A 21,994-nucleotide genomic window follows, 5' to 3' on the forward strand; every position below is an offset into this window, starting at 1 on the left:
GCAAACTTTCCATTTCCGGTCTTCACTTTCATCTATCTAACATCGTTCGTGAGATTAAGGAACAACAAATAGACAACAGCAAACGACAGCGGGAATTTAATTGGTTTAACATTTTAAGCACTTTTAGAACCCTGGCTCCATTTTTAGAGGCATTATACAGATAATAATAATGAATAATGAGCAGTGAGATCAGGCCGGTAAGGACAGACTTCCCGGCCATAGCTAATATGTCCATGCTTTCATTTAAGATTTATCTTCCGCTGTCAAAATTTTGAAAATCTTTTAAATAACTATTTTCTGGATTTCAGCGCAAAAGAAAAATTATATATAAAAAGATTTGAAAAATTTTAACAATTCCTCAAAATAAATATCGCCAAAATTTTAAAACATTTGGCTATATTCTGGCGAGAAATATGAGTAATTATTAATGCCAATTTGGTATTCCAAACGTGTTAATTCGAATACAGTATTTTTTACACGTGGTTTTAGTGGGGTAATTTTAAGAATGTGGTAAAAGAGTAGCTATTATTTTAATTTGTGTTACAAGTTGGAAAACAGCGTCATATGCTTATAATCTAATTCTAGAAAGATGTTTACACAGAAGTTCTTTACTTTCCCGATACCGATCTCGACTATAGAAGTGTATTCGGTTATGGAGGAATTGTCACGAGTAACAGTTTACGGGACGAAACTTCATTCGGTTCACTCGCTGTTCATTTGCTTTCTGCTAAGAGAAGTATAGACATTTGTGTGTATATAATTACTAGTTAGTCTTTGGTCGATGTTATTCTAAAATGTCACGAGAAAGGAGTGAAAGTAAGACTTTTTACTGATGATAATACGAGAGAAGGGAGGGATTTGGTTTATGTACAGAGTGAAATGTTTAGTAAAAAGGTGAGAATGCTATTCAAATGGTGATTATGTATGCTAATAGTATTTAGAATACACAATCAATTATGATTAATGACTATACTAATTGTATATCGCGCATATTTTCAATTAATTAGTTTTTATTACATCTTTTGGTATTCTTAATACCCTTTATGGTTATTGTTACCTTAGGTGCCAAGATGGCGGCTCATCTCCATGGGCATAGCCAGGAAGGGGCATGAGTGAGCATGGCCCCCCAGTTAACCTGGTGCCCCTCCCCAGAAAATTACAGCCTCTACTAGGCCCCTCCATAACAAAACCCTGGCTATGCCAATGCTCGTCTCTGATTTTGGCAAGGAAACAGTGGGACGCACGTTCTAACCTAACCTAACCTAATAAATTACCATAATTATTAGCAATCAAATTATTAGAATAGGTTAGGTTAGGTTAGGTTAGAACGTGCGTCCCACTGTTTCCTTGCTGGAATCAGACGAGCTGCCATCTTGGCACCTAAGGTAACAGTAATCCTATTGATAAATGTAGAGTGGGAAAGCTGAAGACTTTTAAGAGAAATGCTATGTGTTTGATGAGGGGAGTAACTCTCCAGGATATCATAGAATTTCTTTTAACAGATCACCCAGGCTACTGAAAATTATCTGTTCTGAGAATCCATTATATTGCAAACAATGGATTTCCCACACACCCAGGAAAATATCCATTATTCAAAAAAAATGTTTGCATAAGAATATAAGAATATGTCTGTGTAAGAATACTCATTAAGTACACATAAGAAATGCTAACACTTGAAATTATTCAGTTTCTCGAGATCTCCGTTGTTTATTCTATGGAAAATATATGTTACATGACTGTATATTGTGCAGTATGTGTGTAAAACATTTAAAGGAAATATACCGTAGGCATTAAAAGAGGCAAATTACGTATGCTCATTAGCACTTCACTCGACTTCACAATTTGTTAAGTAACTTGCCCATCTCTGTTTGTTTAGATGCCGCTTTTCTGTACATTAAATACAACAACCACTTAATGTTAGCAATGTCATGTACAGTCTGTTAGATTATGCTGAAACTAGTCAGGAAGGTCTTCACAACTAGGAAAGACTTGATGGCCTTGCTACACTTTGCACTACACTTGGACCAGCAAGAAAATGTTCTTTCTCCATCATAACATCCTGCTAACTCTCTTTGTATAATTCTTCCATTGTTCAGTACATGTCCCAAATGTAACAAGTGCATCATTGAATTCTACAAATTCCCTGAAATCCAAATGTTAACTAAATGCCAAAAAAAATGTAAAGTTTACAATAGACGGGACTAAAAAAAACTCTGTTACTCTGAGTTATGGAACTGCTAAAATGAGGTAAAATTACATTGATTTGGTAGGACCTTGGAAACAATTTGTTGTTCCATGATCCATTAAAACGAGATTTTACCGTATCGAGTCAGGAGTGCTGTTGTGCTTTGCAGGTGTACAGTACAACCATATGAATTACAACAGGAAAGATATTTGTGCTATGCTGGAATTTATAGATGAAGAGAGAACAGAGACTTTTCCAACACCATTTTGGTAAGATGTAAACTCTGAATGAGGGGTTTGCCCCCAGAGTCATAGATCCCTTATACAAGCAAAAAAGTTAATGGAACATAGCTGTACATGTGATCGTTGCAAGACATTCACTTCCAAAGGTTAGTTTGAACCAGTATACTGCCTAAACTTCATGTTCTGTGTTTGTCAAGGCTAGCTATTGCTTGCCTTGACCAATGCTCTGCATGTATTAATAGTTGTGTGGATTCTGAATAGGAAGTAGATCTATACACAAATATCTATACAGTAATTCTGAGTAATGTTTCTTGAGAAATTAAGTAGAAAATTTACAGCTTAAATATAAAACAATCAATGGTAGTAAAATATAAAATAATCGAAGGCGCAAATTTCATTTCTGGAAGAAAGTTATTTGATTTTAATATATATTTATATTAAAATGTTTATAAATATTGTTTGATCCTATGACAGATTCCATAGTGTACTAAAATTTAAATTGGAATTATAGAGGAAGGTTTCGAATGCATTTTTTTTAGAACTTTCTCATTTATTTTTATGTTTTACCCTTTTATTTTGGCAATATATTTAAACAAAAACAGGTAAAATAGAACCAAAAGATGTGCTGAATTATCTAGCCCAATATTTCAGCAGAATGTCTGGTTTTAATTAAAGTAATCGGGTTATTGGAATTGTTTGTATACAGTATAAATAAGTTATATTTATCTATAATTTTTTGCTAAAGCCTAAATCTTGTTTTCCTTCTGAATTGTTCAGTTTGTGGTATTCTGACAGCAAATTGGTAACTTACCTATCACAGTTCGATCTTGCATTTTTTTTGTTAGATATTTGACAGCTGATTCAGTCCATTTCTTATTCAATCGAAGCTTATTGTAGTCTTTTTCTTTTGTACCTGTCCCTATCTCAGATCTCTCCAAGAACTTGTTGGATTTTGTCAAAAACCAAATATAGTATATTCAATAAGTTCAGTTGTTTACATCTTTTTCTTGTTGTCTTTGCCAGTAATATTCATTATGTATGCTTTACTTAATAGCGAGGTTGAGGCCGAAGTTTTAAATGCAAAAATGTGTATGTCGAATGTTCAGCGCCGCTTTCCTGTAAACCTACAAGTTTGACAATGGCGTTTGGAAAGTCAGTGGAGTCACGCTTGACATTCCAAAGGCTTCTAGGCCTACAGGAAAGCGGCGACGAACATCCGACATACATGTTCTCACGTTTAAAACTTCGGCCTCAACCTCGTTAATGTTTCCATTTATTGTGTAGTCTGTATAGACTTATAACAGGTTATAGACTGATAGAGGTTATATTTCATATGTTAGGACAGATATAATCATTGTATATTTGTGAATTTAAAAATAAATATATATATAATTGTTGTCCCAGCTTTTTATTGATATCATTTATTTGATATATTTTACAAAAAGTTATCTAATAATTATCAGTAAAATTTACAGCTTTCAAAGTCATCTAATAGAAGATGTGAATAAAATATTTCAGCTTTGAAAAATAGTTATTTGCTAGTTATAAAAATAGTTATTTTATAGTTATATAGCTGATCAAAAAGTGACCATAATACTATGCACTTCACATAAAAATAACCAAAGGAAACAAACTCGTGGGAAATCTAGGATAAAGGGCTAAAGATGTTAGCATTTTCAGTTAATATACCATCTTTCACGCATCTGGAATTAAAAAATTTGAACATCCAACCAAATGCCAATGTCATAGAAACTGAAACTGAATGATGAAGTGTGTCAGCAATGCATGACTTATTAGCCAAATTCATTAGCATCTTTCAGTTTCATCCGTGACTTCCTGTAATTAGTTTGTTTTCTTTGGCTAAAAAGTGGATGTAGCATATTGATGACTATGTTAAAATTAATTATCGGTGTATTTGGAAACAATTACTTTCATTTAAACTCAGTCAGAAAGATATATGTTTGCTTATATTATCCTGTAGTACAGGGGTCACCAAACTACGGCCTGCAGTCCATAGTTTAGCTTGTCTGTGGCACAATGCTGCAGATCGGTTTATCCGGCCTGCTGCTGCACCGTGCCACAAATGAGCTAAAATATAATTATTTATATGGAAATATCATAGATTAGATAAACTTACTATGTAGAAAAAGTTAAAAACATACCAGTAAAAACACCGAAATTGATCCAATCTGATTTTTGCATCTAACGATAATATAATTTTTAGGAAAATTGGTGAAATAAAAACTTTGACTTTTCACGACTTTGGATATCGGCACTTCTTGTGTAAGTACCCGCGATGAAGTTTCTAACAAAAGCATTATGAGTTTGCCGTAGCGACCGCGTTTGTTTATCGGTAAATAAATATGTCGGTTGTCTTTATTTTTTATGTATTCATTATACTGTATTGAACAAAATGATTATGCGACCTGTGCTCGTCATTTTCTCAATTACACGGCCCCCGTGAAAAAAGTTTGATGACCCCTGCTATAATCTATCCCTGATAATTTACCGCAATTAGTAGTATTTCTTATTTTTTGTTTGATTTTTGTGGTTTTAAATATTACAGATATGAAATCAAAGAAAGAGTGGGTTATTTTATCATCACATATGTCGTTATTGTAAAGCATGTAGGGTTGGCAATGTGACTGTAGTTGTAGGTGGCACAGGAACGGTGATAGTGAATGATGTATTATAACCTTTTTATAATATCCTTATGCATACGTACGTACGATTGCTTGCCAAATTGGTTTATTTGTTAATAACTAGTAATAGTACTCCGACGGACTATTGTAATATAATTAACATTTTTATAATTGCTATTGATAGATATTTGTAGTCGGCTATAAATTCTCTTTTATGAACGCATTTCTGATAACTGCATAAATTCCAATATGTTAAATTTTCATTTGATACAGTAACGACTAATAAATCGGATAAATGATTTCGGCAAAAAAGTTTTTACGTGTTATTCGAGGTTCTAAATTTTAATACAGTCTACAAGCAAAACTTTAAAGTTTAATCGATTTCGAACTTTATTACAGAGACGACAAAATATTCAATTGTGAAATTGTAAAGCAATGCCAGATACATATAAGACCGATTATTATTCATTTTCTGATGCATTCTAATTTTGACAGAAGCCTTTTTTTTTCCTGAAGTTGTGCCAGATGAGTTATATGATGTAAATATCATCACTCTATAAATATATTATTTCTTTTCAAAATTTTAATTATTTTTGCAGTCTTATTTTTATCCGTAGCCAGTTATCAAGTTATTCATTCCATTTACAGGAAAGGAATGAGAGAAACATGTAATTTATATCCTCTTTGTTCTTGTAAACTTCAAATAAAAGCCAAGTTTTTATGTAAGGACATACTGAGTTCTTATTTTAAATTATGGTAATTCAAACTTGAAATTCTTTGAAAAATCCCTTAAAATATGTTTTTAAAAGTTAAATGATTTAATATTCAAAACTAAAAATGTTTCAAATCAATTAGTCGTGAATATGGATTATATATATTGCAATGAAAATATTAAAATTAATCAACTTTGAATCGTTATATTTAAGAGTTTTTAATACAGATTTATAGTTCAGAGATTTATGAAAATGTGTAAATTTCTTGTAATTTTCATGTCGTCGAATAGGTACGATTACAAAGTACGGTGTGTCCGAGAGGGGTCTTTGTCATTCTGGATATTAGTGGCAAGGGTGCTGGCGGGTGAAATGAGGTGCGGTTTGCCATGGAAGAGTGGGGAAATCTAGGAGTTTTTTACAGTATCTTCAACGTAGCTGTATGCGAGCTCCGTTAGTAGCACGAACAATGTCGAGTACAGAAGGAAGTCAGTATAAATAAATGTTGTTATATTCCTCGTTCCTTGTCTAAAACGAGAACTACACAATAGAGATCATACCCTCACCTTGACACACTGACTGTGTTGGCCGACCTTAACTTTTATTTTTTAACGTAAAATTAATTGTTATGTTATATATGGGTACATACTATTCAAGGTTGTTTTGTTTCTTTGGTTATTTCAGTATTAAGAATGATGATTTAATCATAAAAGAATGGAATTTATGAATAAAAATACTAATATTTAACAGTAAATTTTAATTTTTACTTGGTAAAATAATGGGTGCATTGCCTGGTAAAGTAGCTATAATACAACTGATTAACAAACCAATAACACAGTCCAAATTAAGTGGGCTATATCATTGGCTTACTTATCTATCTGTATTAAAGTAGCTTTATAGAATTCAGTGCATCCTATATTTGACAAATGCAAGAATTTTATTATATCTGTATGCAGAACAAATAATTTAAGTGTATATCACGTAATATTTCATAACTTTGACGTGAACGTACCCATTTCTTATATCCAATATCTTGCTTTTTACAGGTATACCAGTCAGGGAACGCTATTCACCTTTCCCGATGCATCACAGATTTGCCATCGTCGACGAAGAATCGGTAATAACGGGATGTCTGAATTGGTTACCAATGAAGAAAATGTAGTGAAAGCATATATGAGTGAATTTGAAAAGTTATGGAATACTAGTATTACTCGGTTTGTAAATAAATACTTTTTAAACTACGACAAAGTGAAGTGTGTAAACTCGTTTTTAAACACGCATACTCGGTATTTATGATTTATTATTTTATTATCAATCACACGCTACAAAAATACAAGAAAAAAAATTTTTAAATTCACAGATCGTCAGACCGCTTCCAAATTTCCAAATATCACAGGTAACATTATCAGATATATAAATCGGGTAAATATACTAATCTAAAATAGTTCTAATCTCTATGTACAGATTTATCCGCTAAAACGTTAGGGAAAAAATATATGGACGGAATAGTCTGACATTGCAAAAAATACCGGAGCAGAAAAAACAAAATAAAAAGATTTAACATCAAACAAAATGTATACAAAAAAAAAAAAAAAAGAAAGAGAGAGATCATATCTTTGCTCTTTATGATATTATGAAGCTTTTATGAAGGAAATTTTTATTTTGCATATTTAATGGAGTCCTAAGGAAGCCCTTCTTGTGTAAAAATTCATTAATTTTTTTTAATCGATGAAGCAAGTTTGAGAGTAGTATTAGTCCAGTTTCTTATACACTACTCCCGTTCTGTTATATATTACATTATCTTGCACCAACAACAGAACAATCCCTGATGACATTATGAGTGATTTATAAGAGTATTCGAACGAATTCTGTAGAAAGTAAAAAAAGAATGAGTGAAATAATGTATGGGTATACTAAAGATAATATATTTGGCTTGGATATTGTAAGGCGAAGAAATTGAAATCTATGGTTATAAGCAAGTGTGGGTTATTTAATATAACTATCAAATGAAGAAAAAATGCAGTAGGAAATTGTTTATCCGGGGTTGGTGGAGCTAGATTTAATTCTGGATGGATGAAAATTCAGTAAATTTTTGTTTCTTTATACCCAATAAAATCTATAAGCATGCAAAAGTATAGTGTTGTAAATGGAGAACAATCATGTTAGTATATACCATGATATTGTGACTTGGTAATACCGGTATCCGAGATAGATGGGGCCGAGATGGCACGTTCGAACATCATAACATGTATTTATCTAAGAGACTAGCTACTTGAGGAGTTTGAGAGAGCCAATGTCAAAGTAAGGCCACAAATATAAAATATTTTTCTGGAATTAGAGAGACAGCAGTGTAAAGAAGGAGCACCAAGGATGAGAAGAATGGGGAATGGAGATCCATCCTTCTCGACTGGTATTTTGTATAAACTATTGGTAACAGGAAAATCTGACCTTACGTCCTAATGATAAATGTCTAAACGTGGCCCCTCTAGCATACAATTTTACCTGTGATATAATGTCGAGTGTTCTACGAGAGCCTTGCGTTATCTGAAATAGCCCAGACTAATCCCCAAGTGTCATCACTGAATTTAGGTAAAAGCGATTGATAGAACAGCAAATAACTTTTAGTGTGGAACTTTTATTAAATTCTATTTATTCATACACTACTGTAATTTTATCCGGATGCGGGACAAACGAGTTTCTAATGTAATTATATAATATCTCAAATAAAAAACAAACTATGATGATATTAATTTGTTAGTATTATATAAAAATGATGGATAGCTGGCCGAGCGGTTAAGGTAGCAGCCTACCCATTGAGATACCGGGATCAACCGGAATTTTTGGGAATCTGTCCCTCATCACCCGGTCGCTCCATCCTTCATTGTGGGCCTGGTCGAGTCCATAATGGGCTTGCTAAAAAAAGACCCTCTCAATGCCCAGTTTTAAACTGAAGAGCATTCCCAAGCTCTTCAGAAGTCAATATTCTTGAAAAATGTATGTAAATATTTATGAGTAACTTTTAATGATGATGATGATGATAATTCTCATTTAGGATGAAGTGTATTAAAATAGGTTAGAACTACTAACCTTCATAATTGATCCGTCCGTCATTATCGATGTCTGTCGCTTTTAACATATCGTCTAACTGCGCTTCTGACATTGGTTCTCCAATCATATCCATCGCTGTTTTAAGTTCATCCTAAAAAAAAGGGGATTTAATTACACCAGAGCAAGAACAATTAACCAATAACAATCATAACAGAACCATTTCATTTTTAGATTTACCACACTCATGATTTATACCGGGTGGATATAAAATTCGATCACAAAATCCAATAAAACATGAAAACTAAATTATTTTATACCATTAAAATTTATGATGTAATGTACCATTATATATATATATATATATATATATATATATAATCAGTACAGACAGAAAATCATTCAACCATATTACAATATTTAATAATGCAGTTGTATCATTAATGGTCAATTCATTTTTGATGTAGATTAATGTAATACAAGAGTTATTTTTCTCTCTTTAACAACTTCGCTTAAGGGAAAAACCATTAAAGAAAGAAGAACAGTTTGGTGCGCTTCTACTAGATGGCACAAGCAATGTGTGTCCATCACATCCCAGTCAGATATTGATTGGCACCGTTCAATGAATTGTTGTTTTCCTAACTTGATCTAGTTTTTATACCAATTGATCCCGACGAGGATTTCTTCCACTAATATAAAAATCCTTGTAATCCTTTCCCTTTTTTTTAAATAAAAAGAAAACTTTTATTTTGTAAGAGCATTGGGAAATGCAAATTTCGTAGAAACCGTGTGAATGATTATTCATAAAGTCTGTTGAAATGAATAATAAATTTTCGTAGTTTGATAAACGTCTAGAGAACACGAATATAAATATTGACTAAAAATAAATATTTATAGGTAGAAAAGTTAAGTTTTCGAATAAAATCCGATTGAAATTTTATTGTGTTTTGCACGAAGTTCAATAACTGCCAACGAGAGATTCATACCCTACTGATGTATCCATTTCTATCTTTGTCAAATACCCGAAATGCTGCCAAGAGATCTTCCATGACGTCGTCGTCGTGTACGGTTTGTCTTGCCATCCATGCTAGAAACTCTTCTTCGTCAATCAGTCCATCTCCTAAAAATCATAAAAATTCGGTTATAACGGGTGTGGTTTATTTTGAAAATGTCAGAGGTAAGGAAAGCAAAAGATTCATTCAAGGGTGGTGGTTGTTAGGTGTGGTCGAGGATGCTGTATCGATATTCTTTATTGATATATTGCGAAAGTTAATGATGAAAGTGGCATTATGTTCGTTCTACGAAGTTCGAAGGGGGGGGAAGGGAATAAATATTATAATTACCTCGTTTACTCGCTTGTTGAATGAGATGCTGTATCATGGCATCCGTCAAAACGATTCCTAATTTGTCTAACATTGATTTAATTTCGCTAGCGTTGACTCTTCCATCTTGATTCTTATCGAGCATAGAAAATGCTGCTTTTAAATCTGCAAAAATTAATTTATAATTACGGATAATAGAGACGAAAATATTAATAACAAATCGGGCATTAATATTTTGTGGATTTCTTTCTTATTATTTCACACGATTAAGCATTCGAGACATCATTATTGTCATTGTTATGCGCTACTGAGTTCTGATGAGAGGAAGGATTGATTTGGCTGAATTCCAAACTAGAACTGTGACATCTGTGTGCGACGTAGTTACAGTAATGTCATCATTTAGTTTGTGTATTCATAGAAAGATTTCGGCAGGAAAGAGAGAGAATATGTGTACACTAATGCTGCAATTAACTTTGAAGTTTTGCTGTTTGAATTCAAATAAAGATCTACGTCAATAGCTGTAGTGTTCCCGATACAAATAGGGTACTGTTTCTAATTTAAATCCTACAATAATATTGCTACAAACCACATAACTTTACGAATATCGGGTATTGAAACTATAGAACAATTGATGAACGCGTCGCACCACGTCTTTCATATTGAAAATATTTAGAAGTAATGTCGAAGGATACAAGATTATACTTTTTTTTATATCCACACACTACTACTACTACTACTACTACACATAAACTAACGACTCTTTAATGCATTTATATAACACTTAAGTACGATAGGACTGATGTGAAGTTTGTAAACACCAGATATAAAGCTTATGATTCTATTGTTTAACTACATAATTCGAATGCTCTGATGCAAATCTTGCAAGTCTAATGACATACATCCAGCAAGATACACTAATTTAATTATGTTACAAACAATGTTGCTATAAAGCCTATAATGTAATTAACACATAGAGTGATAATACGTGTTAAAATTCTACTCTTTTTATAATATTTTACTAATTCTTTTAACCGATTAAATAGTACACATTCATTAAAATTCGCGTTTAATAATAGATTTATTATAGAAAAAACACAAGATTTTTGGTTAATGTAACCCTTGGTGCCAAGATGGCGGCTCGTCTCTGATTCCAGCAAGGAAACAGTGGGATGCACGTTCTAACCTAACCTATTCTAATAATTTGGTTGCTAATAATTATGGTAATTTATTAGAATAGGTTTGGTTAGGTTAGAACATGCATCCCACTGTTTCCTTGCTGGAATCAGAGACGAGCCGCCATCTTTGGCACCAAGGGTTACATTAACCTAAATCTTAAGTAGAACGTGTGATTTTTTTTTATTTTTATTTTCTTTCAAAATTAATTTTGGTAAACAAAGAGGTCTTGCTTTTATTGAGAATGTTTTGGCTTTCTTCCAATTGTTCAACATAGTGTTTGTAATCTAATCTTATTTCTAAAACAGTCTTTTGTTTTCAATATCATCGACTCGACAATTACTAAAAGTAAAGTGTTAACGAAGCTTTAAATCTTACCTTGAATCTGGGTTTCTGTCAAAACGGTTCTAGAAGCCTCCTATAAACAGTAAAAAAAAAGTACATAAGAATCTAATAAATACACAAAAATTAATTGTTTTTGTGTGTTTACAACTTTAAACACTAAATTCCTGTTAGTTTTACGTGTTATATTCTTGAATATTATCAATTTTGGCAAGATAATTATTATATAATTAGTTAAACGGTTTTAAAAAAAAAGGATGATTCTTATGTTAGCGATTGTGCCAAAATTACCGCTCCTATGTGTAAGTTCAAAAGAGAATTTCCTTTTTTATTTACCATTCTAAATTGGTACAGCATTTACTTCTGTAAAAAATTATATTATCAACAGTTTCCAGAAAGGAATTTGCTAGAGAAAATCAATTCCTTTGCTGCAACATAACTTACAAGTAAACCATACGCTGCAACGTGTTTATTTTGGAACTAGCTACAATTATAAAGGTAAAGGTTAGATAAAGATCCTCGCATGTGGATAAGCAATGCCAAAGATAAAAAAAAAACACTGTCGGGTTAAAAACTGTATGAATGACTGAATATACAGCTCAAGTCTTCAATGAAATGTATGCAGCAAAGAAAGAAAAAAAAAATGGCGCTCGGGAGTTATTGCCTCCTTTCTAAAAGGAGCTGTTGTATCCAGAATGAATATAACTGGCGGAAGTTTGGTACCAAGTATTACTTAACGATGTACTTTTAGTAGAAAACCGTTTTTATTTATTTATGTATGGACGGTGCCAACATAACTGTTAGTGAAGTGGGTGAAATGATGCAGTCGGAATAATTGCTCTCCGTCGAATATATTTTGTTACTTTGCAGTTGTCAAACTACAACAGACTAAAATAGAATGTTAAGAATCCAAAAGTGTAATTGTTATTGCGTAAAAAATGCTGTATATATAAACATTTGCGATAATTTTAGCCATATTATTCACGTGCACTTTCCTCTTTTTTTTTTGTTAGTTTGGTTATTGTCATTGCTCCAACATTCTGAATTCCTTCAGGGGAGGTTGTCTTTTGGAAATATTACTTTTTTTTTTTCTTAAATTATATGATAACTAAGCACATTTTAAAATATTTTGTGCTTATTTTAGTAATAAATTTGGATTTAATCCTGTTTTCAATTATGTTAAAAGGTAAGAAATAGTTAAAAAAGGAGCCATTTTTATCCGAGTTTTTTAAGTAGAAGGGAGCCAAAAATTTAATATTTTATGTAAAAAAACGTTACAAAAGTGACAAGAATTAAAATTTCTTCATCTCATTCGTATACTTTTAATTAAGGGTTTCGTATAGGGACGAGCACGTTTCTGAATGGCATTCATTTCTCATCGAAACTATATGTAAAAGTGTGAGGACTTTAGCCAGTGTTGCCTAAACTACAGACCTCGGGCCAAATCCACTCACTAACACTTAACGCACCAGTTATAAATAAGAGAAATAGGCCTTATGATCCGCAAACCGAACAGTTTGGGCAGCACCATTGTCCTAATCTATGGATTCATAAGGCGAGGCCCTAAATTAATCTTGTGTACAAAACTGGCTCAGGCTTTGCTTAATTTATAATTGATGTGTTCTTTGAAGTATATAAATATTTAATGTACTGTACTGTATACCTTATGGTTTAGCTTATATTAGCTTAAGCTGAACAATTGTTCTCAGCATTTGTATTGTGGTCTTCCTTAAATAAATATGTAATATAATGAAACAATAATTAATAATTAATTCCAATATTATTAATAATTTATCATTTAATTATGTATTTATTTATAAAGTTATAAGAGACTATCACAAGTATTTTATATTATAAATAAATATACTATTTTCTGTAAAAAGGAATAAAATGTAAAAGAGATAAATAAACATTATATTTTAAGATTTATGTACAGTAATAAAATTCATATCAAACTATTTTATTATTTCACTAGTTCTTAGAAAAAATAAGTTTAAAGGGCATTGAACCACTTCCTATATATATATATAGGCCTATATAAACTCTTAAAATCTGTATGGTTTACAAATCAGAGACTTAGAAAATAGCCAGATGTTAACTTTCAATAACAAACACATTTTTGTACAATTTTTAATGTGTAATTATCATTAATTTATTCAAATTTATTAATTATACTGTATATAAACCTGTATATTTACATACATTGCTGTATGGATAACATTCAGATGCATCGTTACTGTATGCAGTGTACAGTACATTGTATGTTAAGAGAGGCCTAGGATACAATTTTAAGGCCTGCAAACATAGAAAAGTGTTTTAAAATACCTCGCTAATCCTATTAATCCTAAATTTGGCCCTATTATTTATGAGGGCCAGTAATTTTGGTGCCCCAAATGGGGTAAAATCGACAGGTAAGCAAGACGACATGGGTAGAAACAATAGGACAATAGGGCTTAATAATAAGATAGGTAAAAGTATTTGTTTTAGCCTGGAGTGACTTCTTATATAAATTAATGCCGAGATCTTTTAATTAATGATTCAGAAAAGAAATAATAATATAATTATATAAATAAAAGAAAATTAAGAAGATAAATATTGAAAATGTAGATTAAAAAAAAATTAATAAATTATGAAGAATTTTCTGTGTAGAATGACATTAAGGAGAGGTTAATGATAATGGAAATCAAGGAAAGACCATTTAGATACTCTAAGGAATTATTTGGTTCTAATCGAGCAGAACCAGACGCCATCTTGAACTTAGAAAGGCCATTTGTAACAATAGAAGAAGAAAAAGAGGGAAGAAAATGAGTAGATGTGTGGAATTGAGTGCATAAACGGTTATAGCTACAAAGAAACAATACATTTGTATTGTTATAATATACGTATACCGAAAAACCGCAACGTAATAGCCACATTATAGAGAAGAAGATAAAGTAACTTAATCAATGCAGGATTGAGTAGTAGATTACAATGAGATAAATCGAAGAGAGAATTTTTAATTGAGACAACTTTCGAGTGCAGTAGAAGAGAGATAGAAAATTTAATAAGAGGATTTCTTTCGCTTTGTTAAACACAATCAACTAATTAAGTACTTCTACACGCTGAATTTTTTTCGACAATTCTCGTATGATGACTCATTTCGATCGGTAGAATAAATGATGACATTTAATCACATACGTTTTTCCTCTTCTGTTTAGAACGTGTTTACAATGATCGATTCGATGCAGAAACAAAAGATAAATCTTAATTTAATTGCATTTAAACATATTGCTAAATATAAGAATGGGAGTAATGTATAATTTAAATGCAAATTTAATAAAAATTTAATATTTATAGGTGGTAGGAACCGCTACAAAGCTCATACATTTCCTTCATACCCAGGAAAAATCTCCAGCTTTCTCTCGATTCTCTTATTTCTTGTATTTTACAGGTTTATTATATTATAGACTTTCTAATTAAAAATTGGGTTAATGTTACCTATAGTTCCAAAATGGCGGCTCGTCTCTGATTACAGCAAACAGAAGAAAGGAAACAGTGGGCACGAACGTTCTAACCTAACCTAACCTATTCTAGTAATTTGGTTGGTAATAATTATGGTAATTTATTAGAATAGGTTAGGTTAGGTTAGAGCGTGCGTCACACTGTTTCCTTTCTTCTGTTTGCTGTAATCAGAGACGAGCCGCCATTTTGGAACCATAAGTAACATTAACCAAAAATTGATGAAAATAAATAGAAATATTTATATAAAAATTAAACAAAATTAATAAAAAAGTCTCATTTGAATAACAAATATACTAAAAGCTTCGAATAGGTATATTTTTGTAGTTTAAAGTAGAGAACACTACGCACTGTTTCATGTAACTTCTAAATAATATATACAACAAATGTAAAAACAATATATATTCTGTCAGAAGTCATTTTAGTTTGTAATCGCTATTTATAATGATATAGAATAGCAGTGGTATACGATATAATAATTACTGTAGTTGTAATCTAAGACAAGCTACTTCAATGCTATCATTTATAGAAATTCGATACAGATAGATAAGTCAGAAGTTTTAGAGATAAAATTACAAAAGGAGAACGATATTTCTTTTAGGATTTATAGCTATATATGTTAACTGGTTTATTGAGGAAGAAGTAGGCTTTCTGATTACAAATATTCATTATTTATTAGCTTTTTAAAGCAATTAAACATGGCAGGATTAAGGGCCCAAGTCACTACAGCTTAGGGTCTTGCATTTGGTGCTGGGTTAGGGCCTGTTACATGTTATAACTTAAGTCCACCCCTTCTAAAGTTGAGAATTTGAAAAAAAAATGTTTTAATTTTCTGAAGAAGTTTTATACAGTTTTAGCAAATTCACTAAAATATTAGTAAATTAATTAATATTTTAGCAGTATCGATTCTTTTACGTAGTAGAAAGCGCCAAAAATTAGGCCAAAACGATATAATATATAGCTTAAATGAGTAATAATCTTCATTTAAATATAGAATATTGTATTGACAATTGGACAGAATTATCCAATCGAAGTTAATGTTATGTCATTGATTCTTCTGTCAAGTCAGCTGAATGGCGTAATCCAATAATCAGGATTAAATTCTGCATTTAGCTATTTCTATTGATAATACGAATTTTTCCATAATTCCCGACGCTCAATTTAATAATATTTAGCGTATTTATACACCAGAATTTAATTACAATTATTGTATCTGTCAAAAACAATTGCAAATGAATTCGGTTAGTTTATTGGTTGATATACATCACGTGATTATTTTAAAATTTTAAAATTAATCTTCTGAATATGTGATTTGAGTAATTACCGTAATTATTTCCCTTTAATATTATTTTTTAAATTTCAAAAATATTCGAAAAATAATAATAATCGTTTATAATAATATATATATATATATTTTTTTTTTGAAGTAATTATATGATGTAATTTCGTTACATTCAAAATCGTGCGTGCTTATTGGTCAATACGAATCACGCGATCACAAGTCTCATAAATATTAAATACTCAAATAAAACTTTTTAATTTAATATCATTAATTTATAAATTTAAAAATATTTACAAAATATAGAAATTTTAATTGAGAAAAACTTATTTATTAATTCACGAAGGTACTTGTTAATGAGAAATAACATTAGATATCTGCTATTATTTTATATTTATAATTCAATAAATTTCTTATTTATTTTTCGAATTTAATAAACATGAAAAGTTAAGTTAAATAAAGGCTTATTTAATGAATCCCTTAATTAATTTATGAAGAGATCGTTTGGCGGCAATTGGTGAAAATGATCACGTGATCGCATGTTTTATTTAAAACTAATATTTAAAATAAATAAATAATTTAAATTTAATCGTGCTTTAAAATATGAATTTTTAAAATTTTATTATTAACTTTAACGAAGTTTTAAATTATTAATTTTTTTTTTTTTTTAAATTCAAAATTAAACGATATTATTGGATGAGACATATTGTAGTGTGATATTTAAATTTTGAAATGGGTTAATTATTCATACGTTAGATATATAATTAACTTATTTTTAGTAAAATTTACATAAGATAAATGACATTTTTCTCCCTTTAACAAATAAAAATTATTTTATAATTATTGAAATTGTCACGTGGTTAAATTTCAAACTTAATACGAATTTTAAATTAATAATTAATTAATTAACAGCTATTAAATTATATTTTTCGAATACTTTAATTGTAAATAGTTTTCCTCGAAAATTAATTATAACTTTTTTTTTTAATTCTGTACGAAAATAAGGTATTGAATAAAAATGTTAATAAATAATTCGCCCTTTCGAATTTTACGTGAGACCAAAAATAGGAATTTTGTCAATTTAGAATGCTTGTATCATAAAGACATATAAGGATACGAGTTCTTTAGAATATTTCAAATACCTTACAAACCGCAACTAGAAAAGAAGTACAAAAATATACTTCAGTAGAGTTCGCTAGATAGTTCCAAAACGTGACCCTCAATGGGATGAATGTTTTCAGTATTGAAAAAGAAAAAAATAATTCAATTTAGGCTATTATAAGCATTAAAAACACTATTACACACTTAAAGAAACGTGGTTTATGTGAAGAAACCGATAAATTCTGTTATGAAACAAGATTTTTAAAATTAATCACTGGATTTTTTATACTTTTCGCCAGTTTTAAACTTTAAAACTTTACAAAATTTATTATTTTTAAATTAATTTACAGATATTTATTACTGTTTAAATGATACTTATAGAATTTTATGAGGATTTAGCAAACGATTTTAATTTTTTAAATAAATTTTTTAATTAAAAAATTATTTATTATTTTTTTTATTTATTTAAAATTTATTTTATTAAATAAAATGATTTAAATGTTTAATTTAAATTTCGTTTACAATTTATATTTTTGAAATTTTATAAATGTCTATTACTCAAATTATATCAAACGACGAAGTGAATTTAAAAAATCGAAATTTATTGGACGAATTACATCACGTGATAAAAAATTAAAAAAAATAAAGTCTCAAAATTTACTTTTACACAAAAAGTTTTAAACGCGAAATTAAAACATTAATTAATAAAATTTTATGGATGTTTTTATACAATAAAAAAAAATAAATAAAAGTAAAAAATACATAAATGAACACGAAAGGCGCTACAGAGATAAAGCCAAATGATTGGACGGATGTCATCACGTGGTCAAAATTTCAAAATTTAAATCGGAGAGAAGTATTTACCGCTAAAATTTAAACAAGGTAAAGTATTATATTTTAATTTATTATTTTTGAATACTTTTAAACTATTTTAAGCTTCGGAAGTATATTTTAAAGCTTAAACGATAGAATAATAATAGAGAAAAAAAGGAGAATAAACGCAGTTTTTGAATTATGTCTGCTCTATTTTCAAAGATGTGTGAATGAACAGAGGAATAAATAGGAGTTAGGTGTTACATCAACGCTCTTTTATACTCCAGGACAGGTATAGACGAAGACAGCTATCTGGCACAGCATGCACAAGTTACTAAGTTTATTCAACAAATCGTTCCCGAAATATCAGTGCGATGACCTAAAGTACACTCGGACACAAAAAAATCTTGGCAGTGGAAGGCTAATCATCATCTCACTGAGGTATATTCTAATCTATTCTACCACAAAACTGGTCCAAGAAAAATAACCAATTTAGGTATAAAATTTTGATCAAAGGTCTTCTGAATGAGTATATTAAAATTGATCATAATATACATTTATTTTCTAATTTCTAGGCTTATTTTTGAATTTTGAAAAGAATTTTTAAACAATTCAGAAGGAAAATATAAGGCTTTATCCTTACAAATGAAAATAGTAAGTATTTTATTATAATTTGAAAAGTTTTATAACATATAATTTCTTTGACAGAAGGAAATCTTAAACTAATTTATAATAGGGATTAGCAGAATGGATGATGGATTATTTAATGAAATATTTACATAAACATGATAATATTCACCAAAATAAAACACAAATCTAGCAAGAAAATGTTAATAAATCATCTAAACAGCAATATATATATAACATATAATACATGCATGTATTATATGTGTGTTCATATACACAGGCCTATAATATGTATTTTATATTAAAATCTGTTCACATTAAAGTTAAAAAATGAAATAATTATATTCAAAACTCACTGCCTGTAGTTTAAATAAACGGTTTGAAAGTCGTGTAGAGACAGAATTATCTTCATTCTATTTGTCAAGTTAAAAGAAAACTAAAGGTCAATTTATTACTTCAGTGAAGTCTTTCTGAATTTGGGACACATTCTCTCTAAATTATGACTGGATAGAAGCATAAAATGCTCTCAAAATGTGTTCTTAATGGTTTCTCAACTAGTCTTTAGTGTTCCAAATGGAATAGGTGGTGGCTTAATTAAGACTATTACTCATTTTACAAGTTATTTTGTATCGGTGCATTGTACTCATATTTAAAGTGAAAAGAAGGATTCTCTTCCAAACTCTGACTTGATTATTGTCGTGTCAGTTCTAAAGACTAGTCTTAAGTGGCGATTTCTATCCACATAAAAATCAGATGATGAATAAAGTTACTCTTACTTTATCACTGATATTTTTTGGTATGTAGATGTGTTGCAGTTTAAAAAAAAAATACATTCAGTTTTAATAACACTAAGAATTAAACTTTTATTATTTAAATTTAAATTAGTAAAATCTTTAAACATAAATTAACTTTACAGTAGTATATTTTTCTAACGTTTAATGCAAGTTGAGTGTAGAATACACACAGAGCTTTTATATATCAATCAATAAAACACTTCACTAACATCATCAATCAATCAAAACAGTATATCGACCTTATGTAAGTTGTAAATTGTTGTTTAAATTTCTTTTTTCTTTTGGAACATTAACAGCGAACAGAGAAAATGTAACTTGCTCTATATAAATTAGGTGTAATTTAGAACATAATTACATTTTTTAAAGACTTTTCTTCTTATTGGTTATGTCTTGAACTTAATACAGTAAACACAGTTACGAATGTTTTTTTTTTTTTTTTTTCCTTTCCTTTTAGGCAGGTTTTAGTGTATATAAACAGAAATTATAAATTTATAAAACAGGATGATAAACTAAAAGCAAGTAAATAAAATAAAGTAAAAAGTAGCTTAACGAATAAATGATTTAGTATATGCGTATATATAATATCCTGCAATGATAATATGAAAGTCTGATGGTAATTAATATTATAATATGGAAAAAAATCAAATACAGGGGAGCTCAAAAATGAAATAAAGCCATACTCTGTCATAGAGTGGTAATTTGTGTATAGGATAAGAGGTACAGTACCACATTTTAGACTAAGTTTCTTGTAAGCAATAAACAGAGTGTATCCTAAAAAATTGATAAAAAAAATATATTTTAATTATTATTTAAATATATAAATTAATAATATTCTTACTGAAAGTGTCAGAGTGTCGTTTAAATTAAACAGTGCATAATTTAAATCAATAATGTGTGCATTTCAAATTTTGGTTAACAGATGGCATTAGTAATATATATATATACAAGATTGCCAAGATTTCTTCCTAACATTGTTGGTATATGGATTTAACTATAGCAAACAAACCGATTTAGATAATCCCCAAATAACATTGCATTAGAATTAAGTAGACAAAAAGTATTGTTATACTAACTCTAGTATAACACAGTTACTAATTTAGAATTAATGGTAGCAAATACCAATTTAGTGCGCAAGCCCTTTAGTCTATTTCTCAAATGATTATTTTTAACTTTCTTCTTTAGTTTCTAACTGTGTTTTTTTTTTTACACACATTTCTTCTAGGTAAGAACGTGCGTTGCGTTTATTAAGTAATGAATCGTGTCACAGAAATAGAAGTAATGTGTAAACACGTTGTTGCTTTTGTACTTTATGAGAGAGAGGAATTCTGAAAATTTATACATTAATAAAACCCTGTATTCGTGTTTACGATCGCTATCAGTTAACATTCTTTGTGTCAATAGGTCATTCTTGAAGGAAAGTATCATACTATACTTCATAGATAAGTACAAGTTCGACATGGCATTCATCCAAATATCGTTACATAATGCAAAGGAAGAACTGCGAAATTTTAAACTTAATTTTCAAATATTTAAAAAATATATATATAAAAATCTGTCCTATCTTGCGGGTCATTCGATATTAACTTACCATATCTGCACGTTCTTAACCCGACTTGTCAGCGAACCTGAAACGTGATGTCAGCAAGTCCTTAAAAGTGCGATTGGACAAGTAGCGACTCAGTAAAGAACAGCAAACACCATTACTATATAGAAAGTTAAGGAGGGAATTTATGCAAAAATTTAAAAATGATCGAAATAACTTTTAAGAAGTGATTATGAAACTTGCCTGTTAAGTCTCTTAAAGTAGTAATGGACGATATTGTTAATTATCCTGGAACTTAACACACACCACACACACACAAGAGAAATTTAAATAATTTAATATTTTATAATACTTTTAAAGATTTAAATAAGAGAGTTGAGACGTACGAGCCATAGTGGCTAGGACACAAACGAGAAAGTGTGCACGTCGTTGTATGTAGGAGCATCTCTCTCTCTCTGTACCTGGCAGTGTTCCAACGTGCTAGTTTTCTTTCAACATTACCGATCTCAAGTAAAGTTTGTCTAATCTGATAAGAAAAATACACTTGATATTACTTAAGATGTAAAAACAATCGTCAATGGTCAGCTTTCCGGTTTAAGTGAAATGTAACAAGGGAAAGACTGAATTACAGGGATTTTTTTTACTGTCTCAAATTAAATATATAAAATTTAAAAATAT

General features: G+C 29.9%; 1 protein-coding gene and 1 long non-coding RNA gene across 3 annotated transcripts; one reads left to right on the forward strand and one right to left on the reverse strand.

The window, feature by feature from the left end:
- Positions 1-512: 512 nt before the first annotated feature.
- LOC136972826 (uncharacterized) lies at positions 513-7,027 on the forward strand. Its single transcript, XR_010880398.1, has 2 exons — positions 513-894; positions 6,826-7,027. It is a non-coding gene; the product is annotated as an uncharacterized lncRNA (long non-coding RNA).
- Positions 7,028-7,068: 41 nt separating this feature from the next.
- Positions 7,069-21,765, reverse strand: LOC136972825 (calcium-binding protein E63-1-like). Of its 2 annotated transcripts, XM_067267462.1 has the most exons (7): positions 21,560-21,765; positions 21,362-21,476; positions 11,698-11,737; positions 10,168-10,311; positions 9,811-9,944; positions 8,867-8,978; positions 7,069-7,647 (listed from the first exon to the last, which is right to left on the reverse strand). In XM_067267462.1, the coding sequence occupies exons 2-7, from the start codon at positions 21,362-21,364 to the stop codon at positions 7,625-7,627; spliced, it is 456 nt and encodes a 151-aa protein (XP_067123563.1). In that variant the 5' UTR covers positions 21,365-21,476; positions 21,560-21,765; the 3' UTR covers positions 7,069-7,624. The 2 variants fall into 2 exon arrangements, with proteins under 2 accessions (XP_067123563.1, XP_067123562.1); XM_067267461.1 differs by lacking the exon at positions 21,560-21,765 and having other exon boundaries at positions 21,362-21,509.
- Positions 21,766-21,994: the final 229 nt, after the last annotated feature.

Source organism: Centruroides vittatus, unplaced genomic scaffold (assembly GCF_030686945.1).
Source record: "Centruroides vittatus isolate TY-2023 unplaced genomic scaffold, ASM3068694v2 contig_3020, whole genome shotgun sequence".
NCBI lineage: Eukaryota > Metazoa > Arthropoda > Arachnida > Scorpiones > Buthidae > Centruroides > Centruroides vittatus.

Bases quoted from the DNA above. Each gene is read 5' to 3' on its own strand.
- LOC136972825 (XM_067267462.1), bottom strand. The intron at 9,945-10,167 runs GTAATTATAATA...TATGATTTTTAG, and splicing joins TCAACAAGCGAGTAAACGAG to GAGATGGACTGATTGACGAA. The intron at 8,979-9,810 runs GTATGAATCTCT...CCTTTTTTTTAG, and splicing joins GAAATGGATACATCAGTAGG to GATGAACTTAAAACAGCGAT.